Source organism: Syngnathus leptorhynchus, chromosome 4 (assembly GCF_054491065.1).
Source record: "Syngnathus leptorhynchus isolate UIUO chromosome 4, UIUO_Slep, whole genome shotgun sequence".
In the NCBI taxonomy this organism is placed as follows: Eukaryota; Metazoa; Chordata; class Actinopteri; order Syngnathiformes; family Syngnathidae; genus Syngnathus; species Syngnathus leptorhynchus.
Window position 1 is genome coordinate 8,835,739 of NC_141198.1, and position 27,378 is coordinate 8,863,116.

General features: G+C 41.7%; 1 protein-coding gene across 5 annotated transcripts; it reads left to right on the forward strand.

The window, feature by feature from the left end:
- The first annotated feature begins 618 nt into the window (after positions 1-618).
- On the forward strand, positions 619-27,146 carry dtx1 (deltex 1, E3 ubiquitin ligase). Of its 5 annotated transcripts, none has more exons than XM_085909617.1 (11): positions 619-1,083; positions 1,425-1,975; positions 14,112-14,555; positions 14,655-14,826; positions 18,784-18,845; positions 18,969-19,130; positions 20,129-20,190; positions 20,308-20,466; positions 21,427-21,588; positions 22,260-22,349; positions 22,922-27,146. In XM_085909617.1, the coding sequence occupies exons 2-11, from the start codon at positions 1,717-1,719 to the stop codon at positions 23,144-23,146; spliced, it is 1,797 nt and encodes a 598-aa protein (XP_085765743.1). In that variant the 5' UTR covers positions 619-1,083; positions 1,425-1,716; the 3' UTR covers positions 23,147-27,146. The 5 variants fall into 5 exon arrangements, with proteins under 5 accessions (XP_085765743.1, XP_085765741.1, XP_085765740.1 ...); XM_085909615.1 differs by having other exon boundaries at positions 621-870; positions 990-1,083; positions 14,112-14,826; XM_085909614.1 differs by having other exon boundaries at positions 621-1,083; positions 14,112-14,826.
- Positions 27,147-27,378: the final 232 nt, after the last annotated feature.

Sequence of the window (27,378 nt, forward strand, 5' to 3'; positions counted from 1 at the left end):
CATGACCTTCAACTCTTTTCATTGCATTTACAAGCAAATACTTTTTTTTATCCATCCATCTTCATTTTTCTCATTAGGGTCACAATTAGTTATGCTATCCCAGCTGACTATCTAAACAATCCACATATTTTCACTCATAAATAAATAAAACATAGGAACATGACCTTTATTATACGAACAATAACGAGTCTTAATTTATGTGGAGAAAAACACTTTCTAACATCAGAATTTACCAGTAAACTCTGGCCTACTAGGTTTTCACATCTTATCATCACCTCAAAATTTTATTTTATTGTAAACTATGAAAAATATTGACTGACAGAAAATGCAATACTCTTATAGGATTTTCCTTGTCTTTCAATTGACCCGCTGTCATTACGTACTCGTTTATGCAAATAATCTTGAATTTTTCTTGAATAATCAGTTCTGTCTCATGGCGTCCGCGCACGCCCATAGGTGCTAATCAACCCCAAAAACAGAGATGAAGAGACAGCTAATATTATGCTATCAGTCAAAATTAATTTCATAGCCACACGAGAATAGCCATTTAGGGAATTCAATTAAATGATGGGTCAAATTCAAATAAACCTTTATTCTGAAACGAAACACCGGAAACAGATTAGCATTTATCAAATATACTTGATAGTTTGGCTGAATTTGCAACCGCTCACCATACAGGTGCGCTCTCGGGTATTGCCATTGCAATTGTTTGAGGCTTGAAAATGTGACGTTTGCTGGACTTGTGCGCGTGGACAGTGACTTCTTGCGTCTTCGCTGCACGTCGAGCGACTGGTGCACGGCGGAGCAACAAACTGGCAAAGCAAGCGACGACTCCAGATTTCTGCGTTGATGTTGGACGATTGTTGCGCTGTGCGTTTTTAGACGACCATTTTCACGTTTTTTCCACATCAACAAATGTAAATTATCGCGTTGCTTGGAATAATTTTTTTTTTTTTTGTCCCCGACACACACGCACAACACGCACACAGGCGCGCGCGTTTTATCCTCGTGATTTTTCCAGCGGGGCCAGAGAAATGTAGCTTCTGCTTGACAGATGTGAAGCACTACATCTGCACCCTACAGGTCTGTATGACACCATCAATTCAACGTAATGACAGTGCATGTTAAATGAGCCCAGCATGTGGCATTATGTCTGAATTGCATCAGCTAGTCATTTTCTAAACAATTCTAATTAGTCTTGGGAAAATCATATTCTCTTTGCTAGGATCAGTCACCCCCACTCCAACCTGAAGAGCATCGACGTTTTTTTTTTTCTACTCCTTCATATATGCATACAGCTCACAAACACTCATAAGACAGAGTAGACACATGGAATACTGTCCTTGAAGTAGACACAAGGTGTGGATGCAACTGGGTCATAACTCAGCATTTGTTCACCAGCGCACCTTCCTGTCATTTTACAGCAAGTCACCCCCTCTCCCTGTTTACCTGCTCATGAGAGGAACTGCTGCAACCCCTCATCAACATCTGCCACCTCGGACCCTGGAGGGAGCTACTCTGTTGATCAAGGACTCAGCAGCAAGCCATCAGCCTGTTCCGAGAAGTAGAAGAGGACCATGACTCCTGCAAGACCGAATGCTTGAAAGCAGACCACTGAAGTTGCTGAGCTAAGCTGGTTCCAGTGTAGCTCTGATGACAATGTTCCAGAGTAATATTTGACTGACAGGTGGTTCTCTGTCTCACCTGCAAGGGACAATGGCTCGCCCTGGGCCAGGCTTGCTTCTTCCTGCAAATGTACTGGGTTACCCTCCCCAGAATCTGGCCAGAGTGGTGGTCTGGGAGTGGATGAATGAACATGGGCGCTGGAGGCCCTACAGTGCAGCGGTGTGCCACCATATTGAGAACATCCTGAAGGGCGATGCCCGAGGAACTGTAGTTTTAGGACAAGTAGATGGCCAGCTATCTCCTTACATCATCGATTTGCAGTCGATGCATCAGTTTCGACAGGACACAGGTAAGAGACTCGTCAGTTTCACAAAGGTTGTGGAGAACATCCAGTTGTTTCTGTGCAGCATCTAAAAATACATAAAGCTATGGCAAAAAAATTGAGTGGACCTTTTTGAGATACTTTGATCAAAGGTATTTTTCTGCAAACACATGCCTGAAAAGACGATATGTTCATTTTAGTCAAGTCAAACGTACAGTGGAGCCTCGGTTTTCGACCACAATCCGTTCTAGAAGGCTGTTTGATAAGTGAATTCCGAATCATGTTTTCCCATTACAAATAATGGGAAAAAATGGAATCCGTTCCAAGGAAAAAAAAAAACCCCTCCAAAAAAACCCGCCTTTTTAAAGCATTTTTTCATTTGCCCATTTTTGTTCGATCGCGCAACTGCAGCGCACCGCCGAACGCGCAACCGTAGCGCGTCGCTGACCGCGCAACTGCACCGCGCTGGTTGCATTATTGTGACAGAGCGATCGTTGAAATGTAGAAAATTTTATTAAAGTCCTGATGTACTTTCCCAAATTTAAGTGGACCTCAGTGCGCAGGAAGCTTAATTTGGTCCGATCGCGCAACTGCAGCGCATCGCCGAACGCGCAACAGTAGCGCGCCGCCGACCGCGCAACTGCACCGCGCTGGTCGCATTATTGTGACAGAGCGGTCGCTAAAATTTAGAAAATAGTTTTAAAGTCCGGATGTACTTTCCAAAATTTAAGTAGACCTCAGTGCGCAGGGAGCTTAATTTGGTCCGATCGCGCAACTGCAGCGCGCCAGCCGGGCGCTCACTGTCATTGCTTTAGGGTTAGGGTTCCGACATCCGAAGCAAAAAAATCTCGAATTTTTTGTTCGAATACCGATTTGTTCGAGAACCGTGACGTTCGAAACCCGAGGCTCCACTGTACATGCAACCAAAATGCAGATTAAGTTAAAATACTGCTGAATAGATACAGTTCACAGTTACTCACTTTATATATTTGATGTGTTTTCCATTATCCCACTCGAGGATAATGTGGCCCATACACAGTTGTTAAAATATGATGTAGCGCTATAATTAGGGAAATCGTGCTTCCTTTGCAAATAATGTCACATCATCTCTCTATGGGACTGATTAAAACCAAGCCTTGATGTGTTCGCCGCACAAGTCTTATGTAACGTTCAAGGGAACGAACCAAAGTCGTCAGTATCTCGAGCTGCTTCGAGACTTCTGCGTTAGGAGTGTCCAAACGTCGTGAGATGCCCAGATGAAAAGGTGCCGCAATCATTTATTCATTCATAAGTGTCACCGGCATGAAGGTGACCTTGTCGCTGGTGAGACTCATTCCTCAAGTAAACAGGGCCTGTGGCTCGGAGCAAAGGTGTCTTTTCTGGATGTCAGATCCATGTGATGAGTTTAAAGTAGATGTAAGAATCCCATTTGAAATATACAGCACACTTGCTGAGTCGTTTTATCGCGTCACTTTTTAATGTGTGGTATGCGGCGCCATTTGGAAGGCAGCAGAGCACGCTATTTAAAAGAGTGAGCCATTGCTCTGATGACATCAACAAAGTTTCAGCTTTGACATATATCCCATGATAAAAGTAGACCGACCACATGCCACTTCAAAGCAAAATCCAGTCGGGCCAATCTTTGTTTTGTTCTGTGTCATTTTCACAGATGAGAGTTGCCCGTTTTAAATGTGGCCAGATGTTTTTGTTTGGCTTTGGTTTTTGCTCTACTCCGCTGAAGCTTCGTTTCGTTCTCACCAGCCAGTCGCCGTGCGCGCGAGTTGATTTTGCTGTTGGCCCAAAAGATACATTCGGAAGATATTCCCACCATGTTCATATCGTAAATCACTTTGTGGGGTATACTGTAAGTGTCGCTGCAGGAAACGGTCCTATCAACTTGGGGAGGTGGGACAGGAAAACTTTCAGCGATAATATAACGATATTACATAACAGAGCGATACAAAGTCACATCCAAGGTGACCTTCATGTGCATTGAATTGTATTATGTAATTGTGCTTCAATTTGTGTATGCTCACCAGCCACAACATTAACTGCAAACAAGCCCCTATATCAATTTGTCTTGAGAAAGACCATTGTCACAGAAGAATTCTGCAAACATCTGAGAAGTTGTCAATCAAAACAGATCACTTTTATGTTTTGACAAATTTGTTGACACTCCTGTAGTGGATTGTATTAGGTACTAAAAGCGCTTCAAAGTGTCCTTTGAGGCTACATGCATTATCCTGGCCCACAAAACAGGACTCCAAAATCACTGTAACTGTTACAGTGTAACACCATCAACTGTATTGATAGTCGTCAACATCCTTTGTGCTTGTGTGTGCGAGTGTGTGTTTTTCCCTCTAATGGGTTTTTGCGCCGGCGATAAATTCCACTCCATGACATTGAATGATGTAGCTCTCTTGCTAATACTAAAAGAATATCTCGAAACTGTCGAGTGTTTATAATAGCACGTTGCAATTCTTTTCTGACACCTTTTGAAACATTTTGTATTTATGTCCAAATGCCTTCTCATGTTCAACACATCCCTGCTTTTGCTTGAAGTAGGGAAGCATTCATGACTGTCAGGTGGTCTGTGTAGACAAGGTTAATGACTAACGTAGGCGCTAAAGTACTAGACGTGTGTCTGTGTTGCCTGCAAGATGGGCCCAGCCGCCATTTGTCAGAGATGCGCAAGGCACCGAGGCCTGACGTTTATCGCTCCTTGTTGTGATGTTGTGTGTGTTACCTTCCCCCCACGGCTGGTATAAACCTGTCACACTGACGGTCAGCAGCCTGCTCACCTGATCCCATCTCCTCTTTGTTCTCATTGTGTACACGCCACCTATGTCTTACAAATGGATGAGCCACAGAACGAGCGCAGCAATTGATTTCCAGCTCCAGGGATCCTTTCAGAGTATAAAGCATGTTGCTTGGGAAGTGTACCGGATTGAATGTTGCCTACACTTGCGGCTCGGGAGGTCACAGCTGCCGCCACTTGCTGTCGTAGGTTTGTTGAGTATCCCAATGGAAAAACTGTTTTGTAGTGGGAGAGAGGAACGTAAAGGTTGTCTCTTTAGGTGGGTTCTTATGGAGAGTCTGCCCCCAACTCACCAGTGGGTTTGAAATGAACTCCTGAGGGTTTTAGAAAACAGTTTCTCAAAGTAATGTGGTGGTGGCTATGGTAATGTGACAACATCCGCCAGCAAAGCGTGCGTCACAAATGTTGCGGTTCGGTGTAGTTTTTCCTCTGAGAATTGTCTGAAATAATATTAAGGCTGCAACCAATGATTTTCCTCAGTGGATTTTATTCAGTCTGAATTGGATTTTGAAAAATTCAAATGATATGTATTTCAATCCTGTATGAAAAAAACATTTCCAACTGACAAAAACTGCACCGACAATGCAATATAATGTGTCAGAACTGTTGTTTGTGGTTTTCTCAAAGGAAAAGCAAAAGTTTTGTTTTAGAATGAGATCATTCGTCTACTTTCATGGAGACTAACAGAAATTGCATCACGTTTACTGTTGTGAAGCTGAAATTCTGACCATTGTGACATTTTTTAAATGATTAATCAATTATCCAAAATATATATCAATTATTTTAATATCCCCCCGCCCTAGTGCTTCACATTACAGTACAGTTGACGTGTAATTTTATGCATAGCGTGGATGGATATCTAGCAGAAGGCAGTTTATTTGGCTCACAGCCAAGCAAAATTGATCTGTTCTGTTCCCTAGGGGGCTGCTTGAACCTCTAAACACTGGAGTAGACTGATCCCCTTTCACTATACCCACTCCCACCTGCAAAACACACAAGCTTATCTGCCATATCCATCATGTAGCCACTTTTGTGGTCTCCATTTCACATTCAGTTACTGTGCTACGTTTGTTTCCTGACTTTGTTTTTGCCCGTGATGCAGAAGTGACACAGACAAGCAAGTGTGCACTTAGGAATGACTGCTAAATTGTCAAGGTGGAGCTGGGGGGGAAAAAAAAAAAAAGAAAAAAAAAAAAAAGGTGCTGGCGTTTTAAGGCCCTCTCAAATGCAATTATGTGTTGGCAGAAGGGTTAGGGCGATGAAAGGTTTCCCCAGAAGGACGTTCTGACATCGCACACGGGCAGCTGGACCTGTCATAAAAATAGCCTGCACAAAATATATTAGATCACAAACATATAGCTGCTGCCAAGATGAAATGCCACCTCACATTAGATAAATGATGATTTGCACAAGAAAATTTTTTTTTTTTTATTCCAGAACATAAGACTTGACGGGATTCATTTTTTTAAAACGTTGAACTTGACAATGTTATGAGGTCAGTGTCTTTTTCTTTCTACTTGCCATTATAATTGAGGCGAAATGAAAGTTGTAGCTATATCCCCAGTGTGTCTACTTGATATATTATTCTTTTTTTTCAACAGGACTGTATAATGACTTGGTGTCCTTTTTGTGTGTGTGAAAGATTCCCTCAAGATGTTGGAATAGGATTTAATGTTTTGTTTCTTGTCCAACATTTATTGTCTTCCCTTTTTTGTTAAGAAAAGGCTTTGCAGAGAGAAATTAGATTTTGGTTCTCTCTTCCAGATTTTTTGCAGAAATACTGATTCAAGAAGAGTAAATACAAATACAGCCTTGAGGAAGGCACTTGGTGTACTGTGGCTCGGACGCACACGAGCATCTGCACTCCTCACTCACCCTCACTCGTATTTATAAATAATGTGTGGAAAAAAAAAGTGCAGCTTGAGCTCCCACGTCAGGTATCTCTTTGCAGATGGCACATTCTATAAACAATAGGAAGAGAGAGGATTTCCCAGTTACGCAGAAAAGGAGTTATAGTACCTATGAGATAAGGAAGAGGCATCTGCATTCATTGCTCCGGCTTTGAACACTTATCTATGAATATGGATTATGTAGTTGATACTTTAGCTGGCTCAATGTCAACTAAAGCTTTTCATGAATCATGTTAGTGAGAAAAAACAAAATATTGTACTGTATAAACAGTAAATGACAATGTGGCTGGGGTCTCTTGCTTGTAATTAGACCAATTAATTGTAGTTGTAGATTTTTACTTTGTTTGTCTGCTGTCGTATTGGGAGTGTGTTGCAACAGGACTTTACATTAAGTTTAAAGGCAAGTCAAATCTTGAAATGTTGAAAAATTTTCTGCTTAAGATTGTGTTTGTGGAATATGACTTCATGAGCAAAATCCAGCAAAAAGTGCAATCTCAGGGGCTGCATGTATCAGCGCCATGTGTGTTAGAAGACAGAAGAATGAGCAAAGCATCTTTGATATCGCTTGTTTGTAAATTTTTATTAATTGACCACACAAATCACTGTGAATATGTTCACCCTTGTGGTTAACGTTATCCAGTGTGCAAGTTGTCGTGCACTGCATTGAAGACAAGGCCTTGAAGAGAATTTACGTGATACCTAACCAAGGAAATGCCAAAGTCACTGCAGCCCAAAAGCAGCTGGCTGGATTCCACTTGAATGTCAACAGAACACGCCACGGACAAGGTGAGAAGAGAAGAGGAACAGAGTGAGAGGTGGAGCGTTATTCTAATGGAAAGCGACAGTCCAGCAGGAGGGAGGCATAATGCCACTGTCAAGCTGTGCACGTTTGTCTCCTGTTAAGCTACCACTCACTCGCAGCTTTTTAAAATGGTCTCATTTAGTGTTCCAAGTGTTGGAATGTCCAGTAGTTCGATAGCTTCTCTTGGAAACCACGTTTGTTTGACATTTAGTGACTCAATTCTGCATCTTTTCACGTCTGCTATGAACTTCAGTTTCACATTGTCTGGTTTTACAAGAACCAAAGCTCAATTTAGATAAATGACCTATGAGTTTAGTCTGACGTTCTGCAAAAAGCGTCATTTAACTGAAACCAAAAGCACATCACATTTGGGTTTGATGTCACTGGTGCATTTTTGAGTCATGACTGTGCAGTGAGAGCATGATCAATTGTTGAATCCAAAATTAAAGCCCAAGGTGCTTTTGAGAAAGTGTCGTTGTCCTAGTGTGAGCTCTTGCAGTGGGCATTTCACACTTGCACACGACAATCTGTGTGCACTGTGCCACATTGTTGGCACACAAAGCAATGGAATGCTAATTGGCCAAAGATATTCCAGCCAACAGCGACATTATCATTTTGAGTGAGCATGGCATTGTGGGATCAACTTGCTTTACTGTACATCACATGATACTTCTTTCACACATAACCTCCCCCATGCAAAAGCAGCTTAGCTGGGAGAGCGCTTGGATGAATAGCATTGTAGGAAAGGCCATCAAGTTGCATGATTGATCACAAAGATTTAACACCTTCCACTCATAATTAATGTCAACTGTGAATTATTAGTACCTTCTGAGAGTGCAAGTACCTACCAGTAGTCATGTCTAAGGGCTTGAGTTTTATAGGCTGAAAGTATTCGTTTTGGTTAGGGGTTTGTTTTGGATATTTCTGTGTACCTCTCAGACTATAATCTGGTTTGATAAAACCGAATGTGCAGCGTTTACACAAGTTGCATAGGTAATTAACTGTTTCAGAACATCTTCTTCTTTGACTGTAATTATTTATTCTTTCAATCATATAACGTGTTTTCAAGGTCATTTCATGACCTCAACTGCATGAGCTGTTTCGTTTCTCAACATCTCCGACACAATAGGTCAAGAAGTCAACTTTCTGCTGATTAGGCAGGATACGACACTGGTATGCAATGTCATTCCTGTGTGTGAGCCCTGACATGATATATGGTGTTGTCACATGCGGGCAACAACTGTAGCAAAATTGGCTGGAGTGTGTGTGTGTGTGTGTGTGTGTGTGTGTGTGTGTGTGTGTGTGTGTGTGTGTGTGTGTGTGTGTGTGTGTGTGTGTGTGTGTGTGTGTGTGTGTGTGTGTGTGTGTGTGGGTGTGGGTGTGGGTGTGGGTGTGGGTGTGGGTGTGTCTGTGTGGAGGCGGTATTGAATAGATGAAGTTTGAAGATTATTCCTAATGGAGAGTCATAGTGATGTTCACATTGGGAAAAAATTGGGAATTTATTATTGCAGAAATACCCATATTACTAAAAATGTTATTTTGAGTTTCCTAACACAGTCCTTGATTTATCGTCCCCCACCCCTCGCTGTATAAATATTCAAAATTCTTGTTTACTCTTGTTTCTCTATCTGGCAGTGCTGCTTTCAAACTGGACTGATTCAAGACTTACAGAACTCTGAAATCAATTGACTGGTGTCTGAGACGAATATTGTTTGAGAATATGGGAAAAAAAATACAAAAAACAATTTCAAATGTCTGTTTTACATAAGGTTGAGTGTGTCGAAATCAGTCAGTATGCCAATATCTTGCTCATTTGTGTCTCGTGCAATGGAAGATTTTCATAGACTTTGCTTTCTATTATATCAAAGCAAAGCACATGTTGTGCTTACCGCAACATGCACCTCTTGTTTTTTTGTTTTTTTCTTCTCTCTTTTGCAGCCTTCATCCATATACACACAGGTAGACCAGCACATGTGCATGAGCCTTGTTGTTATTCCCACACACGGTGAGTCAGCAAGTGGCGAGGTCAGTTACGAAATTCTGAGATTCTGATGGTTATTGCAGGTTTTGATGCTTGGCTGCTCTACTGGCGTGTGGACCAACTGCAAAATATTTTTCGAGTTGTTGTTTTACAGCCGTACTTGTAAATACATTGCATGTAACTTGTCTGCTCTTTGGCTTGGGTGAGCCCAGGCAGATTTTTAGCAGTTTGCTGAAGCAAGCCATTTCAACATCCTTTACAGAAAGTATCGAGACAAATATAAATGCAAAACTGCAAAATAAACGGAACATTAAAATAGAGAAAATAATGTTGATTGAAACCGACATACCAAACAAGAAGGATTGAAAGAGATATGAAACATTTAACTTAAAAAAAAAAGACATTTTGACAGGTTTGCAGGTTTAAATTTGTTTTAAAGTTTTTCTTCTTTGGTTTGGCTTTCTTTGTGAAACAGAAATGGCATTCTTAAAAATAAAGATATTTGCACAATCAATATTATAGTTCTGCACAACAATACAGCTCATTAGTACTAAAATCTCATCTCTCTCCGAAAATTGTTCATATAGACTTTGTTTACGTGCACTCAATAATGCAAAAACTCAAATTTTGGCAGTATCCAACTTTTAGAATGGCCCGTGAACACACGCTTGAGTTGTCAACCCATTGGGTTGTCTCTTTTTTTTTTAAAAAAATTTTACGCCAACATCTGGTCATGTCAACGAAATTGGGTTACCCAAACCAACAGAGGAAAAACTGTAATGGATTTAAAAGAAGGCAGAGTCTCAGCATGTCTGTCATCTTCTGGGATTTTGTTTCAGATATTTGGTGCATAAAAACAGATTGCTAGCTCTCTCTTTTAGGAGTATCCAGGGGACAAAAAGCAGATCTGTCCCAGAGAACATGGGGGTGTCTCAGAGTTGAAAGAACTTAGAATGTCTTCGGTTTACCAAGTAGTTGAGCCTCTTTTCTCCCGATTTTCTGGCAGCAGAACTTATTCGTGAGACTCCTTTCTATTGCAGTGTTCACTTTACAGGCTTAAACCAAAGAAAAACATCCCCCCCTTTTTTTTTTTTTTTTTTTTATTCTTCGCTGGCACAAATCCTCCACCATTCATAGACCTCCTCCAGTATTCTTTCCCCCTCCAATTCCTCCCTCTCATCCTTTTTATTTTCCCCTTCCAGCTCTTTTAGTTTTGTATACTTTCTTACCATCTTCCTCTCTTTCTTAGTCTTTGTGTAAACCATAACTAAGGCTTTGGCTTGGTGCATCCATCGTGTTTGCCAATAAAGACCAAATGACGCTTTTGGGAATCCAAGTGGCAGCTCACACAGCAGTACATTGTAAAGGGCTGCAAATGAATGTGTCATATCAGCATAGAAAATGTGCTTTAATGTGTGAGTGTAAGAGAAGAGGAGGAGAGCTGTGATATTGAAACCTACAATGCTGTTAAAGCAGCTTAATGCCAACTGTCATCCTCATTATTATAGTCTCTCATCTCAGGTTGGTTGTTAATGAGCAGCTAAGTGCTCTCGCAGAAAGACTTTGCACAGGTACAATGATGGCAGCTTTTGAGCAGAGACCATGATTGATGCATTGATTAAAACTGTCCCCTTCCAACTATGATTTTCTGATTTGTTTGGCCCTAATGTTTTCTCGCAGTGTGCGTGTAATATATTTTTAAGCATCATTCTGTTTCTTCATCTTCTCTTCCATCTTGGATTAGTTTGTTTTATTGGAAAGTGCTGTTTTTTCCTCCCTCTCAGTTTTCTGTGTGTGATGGGATAGAGGCAGGCAAAACTGATTACGTGAAAAATAAATTTGCCAATAGCAGATAACGTTTCGTTTTGTTCTAACTTCTATTGCTACTTTAAATACAGATCCGGATGTCACGTGACTTGTTTACGCCGCATTGCTGGCAGGATAGTAAAATTGATTTACAATGGAGAGCAGTGATCAAATTAGCGTTTTATCAGTGACTGTGTGTCATTGAGAGATTAAATCAGTCAATCTGACCATTGCAAGGCTTTTGTTTACGGTAACACTCCTCATAATCCTCCTTCTGGTGCATGCTGGAAAACGAGCAACTCAGTAGAATGCACCCAGGCGACAACATGGGCGACCTTGACTGGCTTGCCTGAGCTCGTGTGCCGCGATGTAGCCGGCAGACACCCATTTGTCATTTAGGGCTAGTAGTAGCAATTAAAAATACATTCAAATCAATTTCAAATGTCATTCATTTGCTTGAACGGTGGTTGAAAAAAAAGATTATGGAAAGGTTGAGGGTAGAATAGAATGCCTTAATTGTCATTGTTTAAAATTGAGATGAGCAAAATAACCTCACTTTGACTATCTTGTCAGCATCCTCCATGTGGAAAAAAAGACACTATAAGACTTCACTTAAACGCTCAATGACACCAACAAAAAGCGAACAAAGCAAGCACAAGCATTCATCCACCTGCTCACAAAAGGCTGCTGGGTGGATTCACTGAGGCAGACAAGTCCCATCACTCACCAGTTGGGAGGCCGATGCGGTGAAATTAGCATCAAGTTTTTGGTCCTGCCAACATGTCATTGTTTACATTTGGCGCAGTGGGTTGAGCGATGCATGACGTCAACGGCCGCAGCCCACTGAATTCAACTGCACAATGCTCGACTTTTTCTCTGTCTGCTCGACTTGACAGTGCCTGAACTCATACGTACACTTCAGTTGAGCCTCAGGGAAAGTTTAGAGATGTCATAAAACTTGTGATCGTGGTATTTCTCCGATGCCTTCCCTCTCACCCTGTCAGTGAAGGAAAAAGCCTTAACTAGATGATATGGACCAGAATGGAATCCAGTGAGTGGAAAATGTGAGGAAGGGCTCAGAAAGACAGTGCTGGTGCATAGCCAAGACAGACTGTGGAGGGGAACACTGCAAAGTTGGCTGCCGGCAGCCTGCTCAGAGAAAAAACAAGTGTTAACGTTCACATGCCGTATACTATCGATGACACTCACCGCCGTGTAGCCGAAGGAACAGCTTCCATTACAACACAGATAAATCTCATGCTCTTTATTGAAAGATTTGTGAGACTGCTTGTGGTTGCATCTAAGGCATGACTAATTTCCTTCATAGTCATTTAGGAGGCAAGTCACGGGGGCCTTCCGTATATGTCGACTGTATTTTTTGTTTTATATTGTTCATAATCAACTAAAAATTTAAATTTTCAAGAAATGAACAGTGACTGATCTCAATGGAACATTAATTGATAGAGTAAACAATGGATATAAATGATTACTCTATTCTTAGTTGCTGATAAATTTGATAATCGATTGAATAAGCGAATAAGCCCAAAGGGTCTTTCAATGTGAATATGTTCAAAATGTTGTTGTGAAACCCTCGAGTTCCTCCTGAATCTAAATCCTGGTTGACACCCATCAAGATTTGAGGAAGGAAAGCTGTTTTTCTGTTCTAGTTTGACTTCCCTGAGGCACAAAGCAAGCTCTATGGAGGAATGTTTGAAAGAAGATTATTTCAACCATGTCAACTGTCTTTGTGATTTAGTAGAACAAAAATTGTAGGGGTTGGTGACCTCTCAAATGCTCTTCTGGATGAATGCATAATAGATGTCACAGTCACACTACAGAATGTTGTTCAAGGTCTTACTCAAAGTGGAACTTTCAGCTGCAAATTTGATTCCGTTTTACATTTTCACTTTCCGTCATAAGGAATGTGTGTGCCCATGCGTTTGCATGGCGTATTGAAACGGGATGGCATCTGTTTTTAATTCCTGCAGCTGGCTTCTGAGGATAGTCAAGGACACGTTCTAATTGTTCAGCCATTCAGGAGTCACTCAGGTCTTCGGTCACTGCCAGAGGAAAACAAAGCTATTAGAAATGGAAGCACACTTGGCTCTCCATCGACAAACAGGCTGCAGGAAGTTTTCCTCCAGCTGAGACCTGGAAGGGCAGCTGAGCTCTCCCTGAACTGCCTTGCCCCTGAGTAGCAGTGGGTTTAGAGTTCCTTTGTGGAGTCTGACAAGACAATACATCACACAACTAGGACTCGCTTGATAGGAAGCTAAAGACAACTGGAGGACGTTGAGGGTAGGGCAGGAAAGATGGCTACTAAAATCACACAGAACCAGTCAGGAAGTGGACACTTTCGCTCAGTTTCCTGTCAGGAAGGACAATGGAGAGAGTCATGACATGAAAATGTCAACAACTCGTGTTTGAATTTTTGTGTGGACACAACAGAAAATCACTGCAGCAAATCCAGGGTGCTTGACATATACTATACTCGGTATATTAAAAATTAAATGTATATGGGAAATGTATACAAAAGCGCTGTCAATCATGAAATGTTAGTCCATGTGTCAATTAGTAATATAGTATGCCTTGAGCCTTGCAGACATTTATCACAAAGTAATCTTCATTAGCAGCCCAAGTTCCTGCCTCAGCATTTATTAATTCCATAATTGGATTATCCTTAGTTTGAATTGAGGTTAAAATAGCAATTACACTTCTTACTAATGGCCTCACTAGCTGTTACGGTCAGTCAAATTTCCATATCTTCACAGTTTTACATGCTCGACAGCTCCACAAAATACCAACTGTGCTTCAGTGTCACTCTTAATCCTGTCTTGTATTTTCAGGCACCATGAGACCAGTGCAGAGGAACTTCTATGAACCATCCTCTGCTCCTGGCAAAGGTGTAGTATGGGAGTGGGAGAATGACAATGGCTCATGGACGCTTTATGATATGGAGATCTGCGTGACCATCCAGAATGCCTATGAGAAGCAGCACCCGTGGCTGGATCTGACTTCTCTAGGCTTCTGTTACCTCATTGACTTTAATAGCATGTCACAAACCAACAAGCAGAGTCAGCGCAAGCGGCGGCTTCGAAGACGTATGGATCTCGCTTACCCGCTTATCATGGGTTCCATCCCCAAGTCGCAGTCTTGGCCTGTGGGCGCCAGCTCCGGCCAGCCCTGCTCGTGCCAGCAATGCATCCTGGTCAACAGTACGAGAGCCGCATCGAATGCAATCCTTGCCTCTCAGCGTCGGAAGCTCCACGGAGGGCCGCCAGGCAATACAGGTGCCACAGGAACCCTGACGACAGTGCGGCAGAGCAACACCTTTGCTGGAACCTCTCTTTGGTCTCCAACCTCATCAGCGACCAATAATGTCAGTGTAGGAGGCGGGCAAACCAAAGGTGAACAGGTGCAGGTGCCATTGTCCCCAACCAACTTTCCTGTGATGTCATCCTTTGGCCACAACACACTTGGAGTCAATGGACAGAACAACTTGAACCGACCAGGCACTCAGCGCATCTCTGTGGCCACTCCTCGAGGAACCATTCCACCAGGGTAATGAACTTTTATTGTATTATATAACTGTATTATCATTATATTTCTCAATACTATTAGGTTACAGTAACATGCTGATGAGTGTTTCTGCAAAAATGCCCTCGAGTCCGACTGAAAAAGTCTCCCTTGTGTGTATCTGACATGGTTGCTGCTCAATAATTAGCTTATGTTGGCCCCACAGGCAGGAAGTCTCCTGCAACTTTTGCCCTCACTTCTTCTTTGATTCTTCTTTGAACTCGGGCGTCATTATCAGACAGTGCCGTTGCAGCATGGGTTTTGGGAGCATGTGATGTCGTAGTCTTTCGGGTTTCATTAGTTGTGTGTGTGATGAGTGGTTCGAGTATGAGCAGCGGGTTGTGGTATCGCTGCGGGCACCTTCTAGCCATGGAGGTCAGGCTCCACAGGGGAAAAATGAATAATGGATTATGGAAAATTAGGGTTTGTGGTTTGACGATAGTGGAGAACACCATTGAGGAAAATCAGGCTTTCTAGTATTATCACTGAATCTTCAGTCCCAACCCGTTTGTATTTATACATATACGTACATGTACTTACTTTAGGGCTGTCATTTTTATTGATATTTTCATTTTATGTTTTTATAATCAATTATTCTATCAATTATTCCATCAAATAATTTTGCACGAAAGTGAAAGTTTCCCCATTTACTGTTGTTTATTTGGTATTGTTTGGTGATTAAAAAAAGATTCAGTTGCTGCTATGGTTGTTGTTTTCCATAGTAAAAGCAGACATTTGTTAATGTCTTGTTTTGACTGATCACAGAAGATCATCTGTTTTTGTGAATAAGTACACAAATTAATGAATAATTACCGTTATCAGGCTGACATTAGAGAATTTGGACAATTTTAAGGTAAAAATGGCTCCAAGCGATAAGTTTAATCATAAAATAGTTGTTATTCCACTTTGTCATCGCCACTCATGAGCAGAGAAACTAAGAGAAAGCTACGAAAGAGGCTGAGCTGTACAAAAATTGTCAAGCGGGGGTGGCTCAACATACAGGATGCACGTGCTTTACATACCCTCAGCAACATGTTCACTCACGTGTGCACCGACACAAACCTCTCACACAGGCTCATTTGTGGACACCAGAAATCAACACATAATGTGAGACATCAGATTTTTTTTTTTTTTTGCACACAGTAGAATATAGAAACACAGATACTTGGCACCTTGTTTTGTTTTGAGACATTGCTTTACAGTTACATCAGATTGCACTGTTATCGCTCTAGCACGCCCGCAACTCTCGTGAGGATAAGTGATTCAGATAATGGATGGATGGATAGCGCATCATTCTTTTTTTTTTTTTTGTATCAAAAACCTTCTCATAAAAGCGACTGTATACAAAAAAATCCAATAATTTTTCCCCTAGTTTGCAAGAAACCAAAATGTTAGCAATCTCACAATGAAATGTGTTTGTAAATAATAATTAACACCTTCCTGACTGTTTCAAGCATTCATTGTATGGGTTTGAACTCGTTTTGAATCTCATTTAATTCTGCTGGTGTACCTAATGCAGTGCCCAATCACCGATAAGTGTGACAGCACGAGTTATGGAAAATCACAGAATGTGAATTAAGATGCTTGTTTGGGGAGATTGAGTCGTTTCAAATTGCTACATGTTTACATCCACAAATAGTAGGAGTTTCAAAATTCAACAAAGTATTGTAATGGACATATAAAGACCAGGATCTTTGCGCCTTCCTTTACATGCTGCTCCAAACTACCTATGTAGCCTGTAAAAGATACATTTGACCACAGCAGTAAAAAGATTCATTGATTGCTTCACATTACTCTTGTTTATCAGCTCCTGTAATTAGACAAGGTCAGAAATTAGACCATTAGATGTGAAATTTATTGCGCTGCCTGAAAGACTTGATATAAGAGGTGTGCCACAATTTCCGGGGCTGGTGTCACAAAATAATATTTCAAAACCAAAGTACGAACTAGGATTTTTTTTTTTTTTCCCTCCACATTCAATGTGAGCCAGATGATAAACTAGCATGTCTACGAATATATTCTGTGGCATTTGCTTCATTCAATGCAGGACAAGGGCCAACTGTTCTAGCTGGATAGCTTGTGGCTACTTCACCATTGACAACAATGCCATGATCATCGGACAGTCCCTGGGCGAGAAGAACATCACTATGCTTGAGTTTTACTCACAATGATGGATCCCGGAAGATCCCAGAAAAATATCTTTCAAGACAGTATGAGGAGGTAGCAGATAGGGAGAAAAATGCATTGAACTCCAGGAAATACATCTTTGGTGATTAAAATAAAACACCAAACAAATTTTCTTTAACATATAAAAGCTACGGAATGCCGGCTGTTGGGAATGAGGGAACGTACACCTTTCAGAAGGAAGAGACAGATTTGATTTGGCGGAGTGCAAGAGATGTCAAGGTGGTTAGGTTCATCCTCTTTGACTGAATGGGCTCAAATAGGTGTGCTCAGCCAGACGGAAGAAAAGGCTGTTGTTTGGAATAAGACCTCACCAATAACCATTTTGGAATACTTTGTCTATTGAGTTTAGAAGTTGCAAATGTTACCAGTCGCATTTAATTCAAATAGATTAAACTGGTTCCCTTCAACATTGGCAGAAGGATGTCTTAAACCTCAGTGCTCAAGGCTTCGCCCCGACAGACAGGATGACTTCCTGCAGAGGTGCACATCTAAACCAAAGAGACAACTGCCAGTGTGCAGTTTTATAAAATGATGAGCTGCAGTTCACTGTTTGCATGAGGCCATGTGTCTTTGATTTGTGTGAATAAACAGCATAGATAAGTGTTTGCTTGCTTGTTTCAGTTTGGCTCATATTCCTTTTTTTTATTCAAGTCAGTAAGTGTGCAGCTGTTTTATCGCATTGCATATTTATGATGTAATACTCTCTGGGCTTCATTGTGTGATCTTTGCTTCAAGTGGATTGAAATGAAGATGAAAAGCATCCCTAATTAAAGCTCAAAGCTCTCTGCACTGTACTGTATGAAGTTTGTATCGTACACGTAGAACAATAACACCCTTTTACCCTATTGATGAATTTTGTTTCATTCCTGCCCTCTCAACAAGCTAAATTGTAAATGAGTTTTGATCTGAGTTTGCCCTATATCTGTACTAGACCTTCAATATTTTTTTTTCAGTTGAATATTTTGCCTCAGCACAATTTTGAATACTCATATTTTGTGAAATGTACATTTGGCCTGTGCACCCATATGAAGAGAACATGAAGGAAAACATGAGATGATTCCATTCTTTGAAAGTGTTGTCCTGGGAGTCTAGCACTGCTGAGTTAACTGTCTTGCAGTTTTGATCAAACTAAGTAATTAGAAAAAAAGTGCAGCAGGAGTAAGCTGGACTTTGCTGTGCTACAGTTTGTCAACGGGACAGCCTTATTTTCCTTCTGCTGGCACTGAAAGAAATGCTCTTGCAGACTTAGATCAAAGAAATCATTTGATGCGGATTTGTGAAACGCCTCTGAGCTGCAAGGCCAAAGACCTCAGGGCCCTCTTGGTCAAAGAGCCGAGTCATTTGAAGCGCTATTAGCTGACATTAAGTGGATGAAGTGTGTAGCACCACGTTTCCACATGTCGGCTGCATGTGACTTATCGGAGGGTCATTTTGTCCATTAATAAATATAGATATAATGGTTTGGTGTGACAAGTGATATATGATTACACATCAAACTTGGTGGTTGTGCATTTTTAGCATGTTCAGCAGGTTATGGTTCACATTGGGTATTAGAGAATTGTTATTTTTATTTGTTTTTTTGTTTTAATGCTGTGCAAAATGGGCTTCACAATGGTTGTTCTCATGTGTGCAATGAAATCAATTCTGTCAGCATGGATCAGACCCAGCCATGTGACAGACTGTTTCATTGTATCACAACATACTGAATACAGGGCCTTCTCATTTAATTTTTTTTTATTTTTTTTTACCTTGCAGTGTTCCTGCTCTCCCAGTCAAAAACTTGACTGGGTCTGGACCAGTGCATCCAGCGATAGCAGGTTGGATGAATTCAAATGTTTCCTTTGCGGTGAACGTATTACAATACCACTCACGATTATTTTTTTCAATTTTTCTATGTGTGTATTTGTGTTTGTGTGTGTGTGCTGTTACATACGCATCAGGTATGACCGGTATCCTGATGTGCGCTGTAGGTCTCCCTGTTTGCCTGACCCGAGCACCCAAGCCCATTCTGCACCCGCCGCACATCAGTAAGAGCGATATGAAGCCTGTGCCGGGAGTCAACGGTACGCGACGCAAGACCAAGAAAAAGCACCTGAGAAAAGGTAAGATGGAAGCAAAAGTGGTAGAACGGCAGTTGCAGGTTACAGGGGAGGAAAATATGTCAACGAGCTCAATTGTTCCACTTTTAATGGTATCGAAAATGAATGGATGGCCAAAGATAGACAGACAGCAGCCAGCTGTGGCACTCTGTGCTGAGAGCAGTTCACAGGCCATGGCCTGAATGAAAACAGGTCGATGGAAGCCACAGAAACTCCGGACATCCCAAGGGAGTCTTTGTCCTAATTGATCAGTGAGGCTTCCATCCCCAGCCTACACTGCAGTTGTCCTCTTCCTCAGCCCTTTACAGATCCCATTGTGTTGCACAACTTGTATTCTTTCACCTTTATGACATGTACTACCTTGGTGACATGTTACCCGTGTCACTAAGAGGATTGAGGCAAAACTGTCATGCAATCATGTACATTTCAAACAAAAACGGTCTACAGTTTGTGGTTGAGCCAATTTAGTATGATACATGTTAAGATGTTTCAATTTTCACGTCTGTCACTACAACTGTGTCAAAACACAAGATTACACAGAGGATGGTGTGTAATGCATGGAAAGGAGGCAGCATAGTGGTACATCTGCCTAGCTGAACCAAATAAACACATTCTGGCGGCAAAATCATTCCGTAGTGGTCTGCTGTGTGGTTATGCTCAGCCATGCTACACTGGTTGCGCACATAAAAGAATTATAACTGCAATGGTTGAATGATGACTTCAACATGTAGTGTGGAACTTTTTACTGAGGTCATATATTAGGGAGGAGTCATATTTTGAGGCTAAAATATAGTTTGCATTATGTCACGTAAGACTTCCACATACAGTAAGTATCAAGGCATCACATTTCATGGGACTTCAGCTTAGTGAACTGTGATAGCAAAGAAGAGAAATGTAACAACTGATGAAGTGGAATTGGAACTTGCACAGAATATTCTGTGCACCTTTCTTGTGTGTGTGCGTGTTTTACCTTCTATAATTTATTTGTTTTGTGTCACAAGGGAAAACCCCAGAGGATGTTGTCCGTAGATACACTGACAAAATTAAAGTGGCACCAGATGAGGTAAAAACAAACACACGCACACAGCCTACACAGGTGTTAAAATATGAGAGAGAAGAAAAAAAAAAAAAGAAACGTTCTGGAGCTTGGCGCCTGAAGTGTTGTGTTTGGCTTGTGCAGGACTGTACCATCTGCATGGAGAGGCTGGCCACGGCGTCAGGCTATGAAGGCGTCCTGCAGCACAAAGGCATCAAGCCAGAGTTGGTGGGCAAACTTGGCAAATGCGGCCATATGTACCATCTGCTGTGCCTGGTGGCCATGTACAACAATGGCAATAAGGTGGGTAAAAGCTGGTGAGCCAAGCGTTATTATGATGTCACTCTCTAGGCTCCAATTGCAAGCTCACACTGTCTTTCTGACTGATTGGGCTGCACGGCACTGGCAGATGATCCAACTCGCCAATTGTTCTACACAGATGGGGATTGCGAAGAGCCTTATCAGATCACTCGTATCCATCTCGAAAGCCCAGCACTGGGACTTGCAGGAAATCATTATGAATTCAGCTCATTTTGGTGCAGTTGCATGAAATATTAACAGTACGCCTGTTTTCTGATGCAGAAGCAGAAAATGCAAGCACATTCGTTTGTGCAATACCGCTAATTAAAATCGAAACACACACATTTTTGGACTACACACATGGATGTTTCATCTTTCTCCTATATTTCTTGTTGCACAAAGGTTGGATAATAAAGATGAAAATACAATTGACCACTCCAAATTGTCCTTAGATATAATTGTGAGTGGGAATGGTTGTCTATGTGTGACCTGCGATTGGCCGGTGACCAGTTCAGGGTCTGACTGCTGGTGTAGGCTCCAGCACGCCCGTGACCCTCGTGAGGACAAAGCGGTTGAGAAAATGGATGGATAAAATGCAAACACCATCTGCACAAAGCTACTGATGTGCTTTGTGCAGAAGACAAAACGAGTCACACAATACGAAGGGAACACATCGGAGGTGCTTTGAAAACATAAAAAGCGTTCAAACTGTATTGGTTTCCTTGGCCTGATGCTGAAGTCGTAAAATGATGGGCTGAATTTCATTTGCCATATGCTGAATGTTAACATCCACAGGTTCCTCTTCACACACACAGACACACATACACACAAGTCTGATTAAAGGCTTCCTCTCACATCATCTTGAATGCTGTATAAGCTACAATGACTGGCTAATACTTAAAATGTTGAATGGCGACAATGATCATATTTTCAGACATAATTGCGCTCATTTCTCCCAAGCAGGATGGCAGTCTTCAGTGCCCAACATGCAAGACCATCTATGGAGAGAAAACGGGCACTCAGCCTCCCGGGAAGATGGAATACCACGTCATCCCCCACTGCCTACCCGGCTACCCAGACTCCAAGACCATTCGCATCGTCTACGACATTCCTGCCGGTGTCCAGGTCGGAAATATCTGAGTTCACTAATCCTTCTTGCTTTTTGTGCTCTAATCCACCTTACTGCCGCTGCTTTAGCCGCTTAAGTTTGATCATTCTCGTATCAAGGTTGAGCTTTGTAAGTGACTAAGAACACTGTGCTCTTTTCTATCTTAGGACGCTAAATCGAAAATGTGTTTCAAGTGGTGGATCAGAATTTGAATTTTATAATCTTGATAAATCTAATACTCCTTTATGTTGAATGAAGATTTTTTTTTTTTTGCAGCATGTGTTCAGAACAGTTAGGAAAATGGAAGGCGGCCTATTTCGTCCTGACTCTCCAGCGGTGCTAGAAATTTTACAATGACCTTTGAAGACAGGCTCGATCTCTCCCAATTGCTCGGCTGTCACGTTAGCACAGCAGCGAGATGGACACCTCCAGGTTTCATAGTGAAGCCAGTGTACCTCCATCTTTTTCCTCTTCCACAGTTTTTGACACTGTGCTTGCAAATTAATTTGGTATTTGATCAACGGGAATCCTAACAAGGAAATCCTCGATGTCAGTTGTCATCTATTGTGTTTTTTTTTCTCATGGGAAAGGGAGGAGAAAATATATTATTTAGTGTTCATATTTGTGAGCAAACAATTCCATTCTAAATACAAAAACGATTGTTTACTGTATGTGCTGTATGTTTCAGACCAATGAGCACCCCAACCCTGGGAAGAAGTTCAGCGCAAGGGGGTTCCCTCGGCAGTGTTACCTGCCAGACAACGAAAAGGGCAGGAAGGTGAGTCAGGCTGCAAAATGTATGTCTGTGGATTTCAAACTTGCCAGAGAGTTATGTGTTGGTCCATCCGCCACAGTAAAACAAAATTGAAATCTGATGGTGCTTAGCCTTGTGATTCACAGCCCAAATTTATGTGGTGAAAAATAAAGAAAACAATCTAATGGGGGCCACGGCATTTGGCTGCTTGTGCACTCTCACCGTTGAGAGGAGCCAGATGAGGTGGCTCGGGCATCTCATCAGGATGCCTCCTGGACGCCTCCCTGGGGAGGTGTTCCGAGCATGTCCCACCGGTAGGAGACCCCGAGGACGACCCAGGACGCGCTGGAGAGACTATGTCTCTCGGCTGGCCTGGGAACGACTTGGGATCCCCCGGGATGAGCTGGAAGAAGTGGCTGGGGAGAGGGAGGTCTGGGAGTCCCTCCTAAAGCTGCTGCCCCCGCGACCCGACCCCGGATAAGCGGAAGAAGATGGATGGATAGATGGATGGATGGATGGATCAAATGGGGTTGAAAGCCACTACAACCAATTCTCCTCAGATGAACTCTTTGCGTCACCACTTGTGTAATTTACAGGTTCTCAAGCTGCTGATCACAGCCTGGGACAGACGCCTCATCTTCACCATCGGCACTTCCAGTACCACAGGCGAGTCTGACACGGTGGTGTGGAACGAGATCCACCACAAGACCGAATTCGGCTCCAACCTGACTGGCCACGGCTATCCTGACCCAAATTACTTGGACAACGTCCTGACGGAGATGTCGGCCCAGGGGGTTGGCGAGGACAACCTGAAGGACTAAGAACTTTCCGAGCTGGCCGGCCGGCGAGAACACGCTCCGATCGTCATTTTTCCGAGGAAACCGTAATGCCAGATTAACGTTCATCGTCCAGCACGCTACTCTTTACTTGCCCTGACTGAGACCCTGAAGTGGTGGAAAGACAAGAGCGATGGAAGCAAAACAGTTGTTGTGGTCTTTTTGTTTTTCTTTTGCGTCATGCCCGGAGCATGTATGCGTCTGCAAAGACTTTGAGGCACGCGCAAAACGTGTTACCGACCTCTTTTTGAGTCAAAGCAAAGCATCTGCACTTGTAGCGCGATAAGAAGGCGTGCGGGGGCCAGATTGCATGGCCCGACCAACGCTGCATAATGAATGTTGAGCGAATTGCTGCAATAAGATGAGGTGCCAATGAAGCTTTTCTCACTACATAAGACACATTTGAAAGAAATATATTATATACATCTTCTCCCCGGTTTAGTAAGAAAATCAAATATGGTGAGACTTTTCTGTGATTTTTAAACGAAGTGTGCCCCATCACTGAAGCAAGGGCTAAAGAAAGTGTTTTTTAGCACATGAAGTAGCTTTTGGGTTCGCGGAATCAAGGAAGGTTTTGCTAATAGACATAGATTACATTGTTAACCTTGTGGGCTGCCGATGAAAGAGGTTGTGAAATACCCCAGCAGACATTTGATTGCTCGCCATGAGATTTTACAGCGTACCCTTGCTACATTCCAAAGCAAAAGTCATTTATTTTGTTGACACTGATAATGCTGACCTCTGTGAACATGAAGGCTCACGCGAGTACGCTCTCTCATTTGAAGGAAAATGTGGCCTTGGGTCTATCCATCATGCTGCCATGCACGAAGGGGGTGCGGGGCTGTGACTGAATGCACCGAGTTCCTAAAGATGTCGTCATTTTCCCTCGGAGGATCCATCGTGTGATTCTTAACCCTCCCGGGGAATTTTTTTTTTTTGCGCTGGGCACTGCTTTACTTCTGTGGGGAGCAGTTAGACATGTTCTCTTCTTGGTTCATGTCCTCTTCATTTGCAGCAGACATCTTTTCTGGAAACATGCAAATGATGCTTTAATACAGCTGCAAACGCATCAGAAGTATATCGATTTTTTTTTTCCTTGTAAGTTTTTTTGCTCTCCCTCCAAGATATTATGCCCGGTGGCTAAAAACGTTTTTGAAGATCCTTGCTAGGGATCTTCGTTATTTTTTTTTTTTTTACTTGCGGATGAAAGCGAGGTCAGCCAGCACTGACTTCCCACAAAAGCATCTGATCAACTTTAATGAGGTGGGATGTTGATGTAAAGTTGTTGTGGGGCTCATTTCGGGGGCGAATCGCAGTCTTCCACGGCAATTTTTGAGGCAGCAGCCTCGCTTCGTAGTTACATTTTTGGCTTTTCCTTTTTTTAAGTCTTAAATGACATTTGAACCTTTTTTTTTTTTCTTTTTTTTTTTTTGTAAATCTTCTTGTAGTACTTTGGGGAAACATTATCTACAAATGTTCTATGCTCTACAATTCAAGCTCAGTTTGATTGTACGGTTAGTTTATTTTTATACCCCAAAAAACTCACTCATGAATCTAGCTATAACAAAAGTAGATGTCAAAATGATACATAAAATCTGACCATTATGTCAGTTTGTCAGGGACTGTTTAGGACAATGTTTATGACATGTTAATGGACGTCTAATATAATAAGTAGTGTTAGTGTATGCTACTGTCTGTACCTTCATGTAGAATGTGTATAGTTGACTTGAATAAATATAGTCAATGTATCTTTATCATTTAGTGGGGGAGCCTAAAGAGCATGATTGTTGTCATTTTCCCCAAAAGGGTTGTTTCTATGGATGAAATTTAGATAACCTTTCATCAAAAGCAAACAATTGGGTCAATATTGGCTGCAGATCTGTGGAATTGATTTTTTTTTTTTTAAAGGCCCTGAAGAACTTGTTTTCATTTCTTCCAACCGTGCTTTGTATTGTGTGATATATGCAAATGAAAAATGTGCAACTTTGTTGCTGTTGCATGCACGCGTGGGCTCACGAGGCGGCTCGGTTGATGCGTAGCGTGCAAGCGCACCGAAGCGGCAGGCCTGCAGCTGCTTCTGGTGCCTCCAAAATCAACACAGCCTGTTGTCAAGTTGTGTCGGTGACTATTGCGTTTATTGACGTGGCGTGGGAGTGGCTGGAGGTCACCTTGAAACCACTTTTTTTTTTTTTGGGTGGTGATCCAGCAGTAGGTAAAAATGGTCTGCTTCTTTGCTGCAGTTCCGACATATTTATCGTGTTGATAGTTGTTTGACCACCACTTTCATAGAGGTTTATTACTTTTATTCGTAGCAGATGTCAACTAATCATGAAACATTCAGGGATTATTATTGCATGTCTAAGGGAGAAGCCTTTTCATTTTAGATGATGGCTCTCCATTTCTACAGCCAATATCTTTCAGTAAGTTGAACTTAACCCATCATTCAAAATGTGTTTAGACAGAAAGCGTATCTTTGGGTTTTTTCTTTTTCTCGAGTCTTTTTTCAGTCTCAGCGTTCTCCTTGGCCCCCATTTACACTGGATGGCAGCTCTTGCCTTTATATGCAAAAATGCATCTGTATGAACAGAACCTTTCTAGCTGAAATGATCATCTTGATAAAAGTTAACAGATTTTTGTCCGAGAAATAATTCATATGGAAGCAATCACGCACAGGATGTTCATACATTATTTTAAGATGGTTTTTCTAAAATATTTTTCAGGGCCTTTGAATTTTTCCCTTTCATCCACTTGTTAATTTATTCCAGTACTCAGTTAACCGAACTTGCATGTTCTTGGAATATAAACTGTTACTGTGAGGCAGACGTGCACATAAAATGATTTGATTTTATTTCAGTTTCAAGTTGTGCTCTTATTCAGGCTGTCTACTTTTCTGCCACCCTCCACAAAGCAAAATAAATTGAAACTATTCATTGTTTGGTCCTCCTTTCACTTTTGGAGGCCTTAGTTAAAAGGATCAGGGAGATGTCTACATTGAGTGAAATTTAATGAAGTTGAGAAATCCAAGTGTTTGCTTCTTGAACATTTTGTCGGCCCTTTAGACTTTCAGGTGTGTACAGACTTCTGTGGAAAGGAAAATGCAATGTGGTTTGGTATGCCTGATCGACAGAGATCTTGTTTATGCAATTTACTATTTTTAAGACGTGAAACCTGCTTGATTTATTTGTAGCAAAGATGGTGATTCTTTTGGGTTAGTGGTCGTTTTTTGTGGGTTGCCTCACTCTTGTCTATAACAAAAGCAGACATATACATAATGGAAAGCATATATTTTTGATGTATTTTCTGATTCAAGATTGTCTTTGCGATAACGATAACATATCCTTTTCCATTTGATTTGAAGTGGAAAGTTATGACGTATCATTCTGCGCAGGATGTAGTATTTACTACCGTAATCGAAAGTCATATGTTCAATGCTTATCGTACATCTTTCAACTATACCTTAAACATTTAGTGTGGCTGTATTGTCTGTTGGTATCTCTTTGTCTCTTTGAGTGTGCGTCTTGCAAGACAAAATCATAGGCCCACGCTGTCCTTTAAAAAGACAGTAACGTTCTTCCCGAGATGCATGTGAGCAACGTGTATGAAATCATCAAAAGCTCCTCTTTCGAAAGGTCAACCAGATGATGTTGGCATTTTAGCACTGTGCTCTGCATCTTGCCTCAGAACATTTTCATTTTACACAAGTGGACGAGATGGCGTTTGGCTAATTTCTCCTCTTTTTGGATATTTACAACACGCTTCATGTTTTAATTGACATTTACGATTCCTAATCGTGAGGTTTGACATCACTTGAGCAGTGTCAACCTTTCTTTCTTGTTCACAGACATAAAAGTGAAATGAGCTTAAAGAGACATAGAGACTATGGTTTAACTACTATAAAGGGCTTTTGAATCAATAATCAGTCTTTATTGAATCGTGTTAACCTTGTTGCATGTTTTCTGTCTTGTGGACAAAAATGGAAAATAAATGTGCCCTCAGTGGGGGTGATTTTGTTTCACCTTTGTCACCTTCGCCTTCATTTTTAGTGCGTGTGTTATTTGTCTTTAGTTTTATGTGAATGTGCTTTGCTGGTCATTTGGAGCCTCTGGCAATTGAACTGTGTGGGTGCTGAGGCCGCTGTGTGCTAAAGGGCATGTTGGGATGGCAGTGTGAACCGTGATGACCCTGCCCCATTCCCTGCGGCACTGACCCAGTAGCTC

Coding starts and splice junctions, on each gene's coding strand:
- dtx1 (XM_085909614.1), top strand. CDS start 1,717: ATGGCTCGCCCTGGGCCAGGCTTGCTTCTTCCTGCAAATGTACTGGGT. Junction 18,846..18,968: donor AGTGCATCCAGCGATAGCAG/GTTGGATGAATT, acceptor CATACGCATCAG/GTATGACCGGTATCCTGATG. Junction 21,589..22,259: donor ACATTCCTGCCGGTGTCCAG/GTCGGAAATATC, acceptor TGTATGTTTCAG/ACCAATGAGCACCCCAACCC.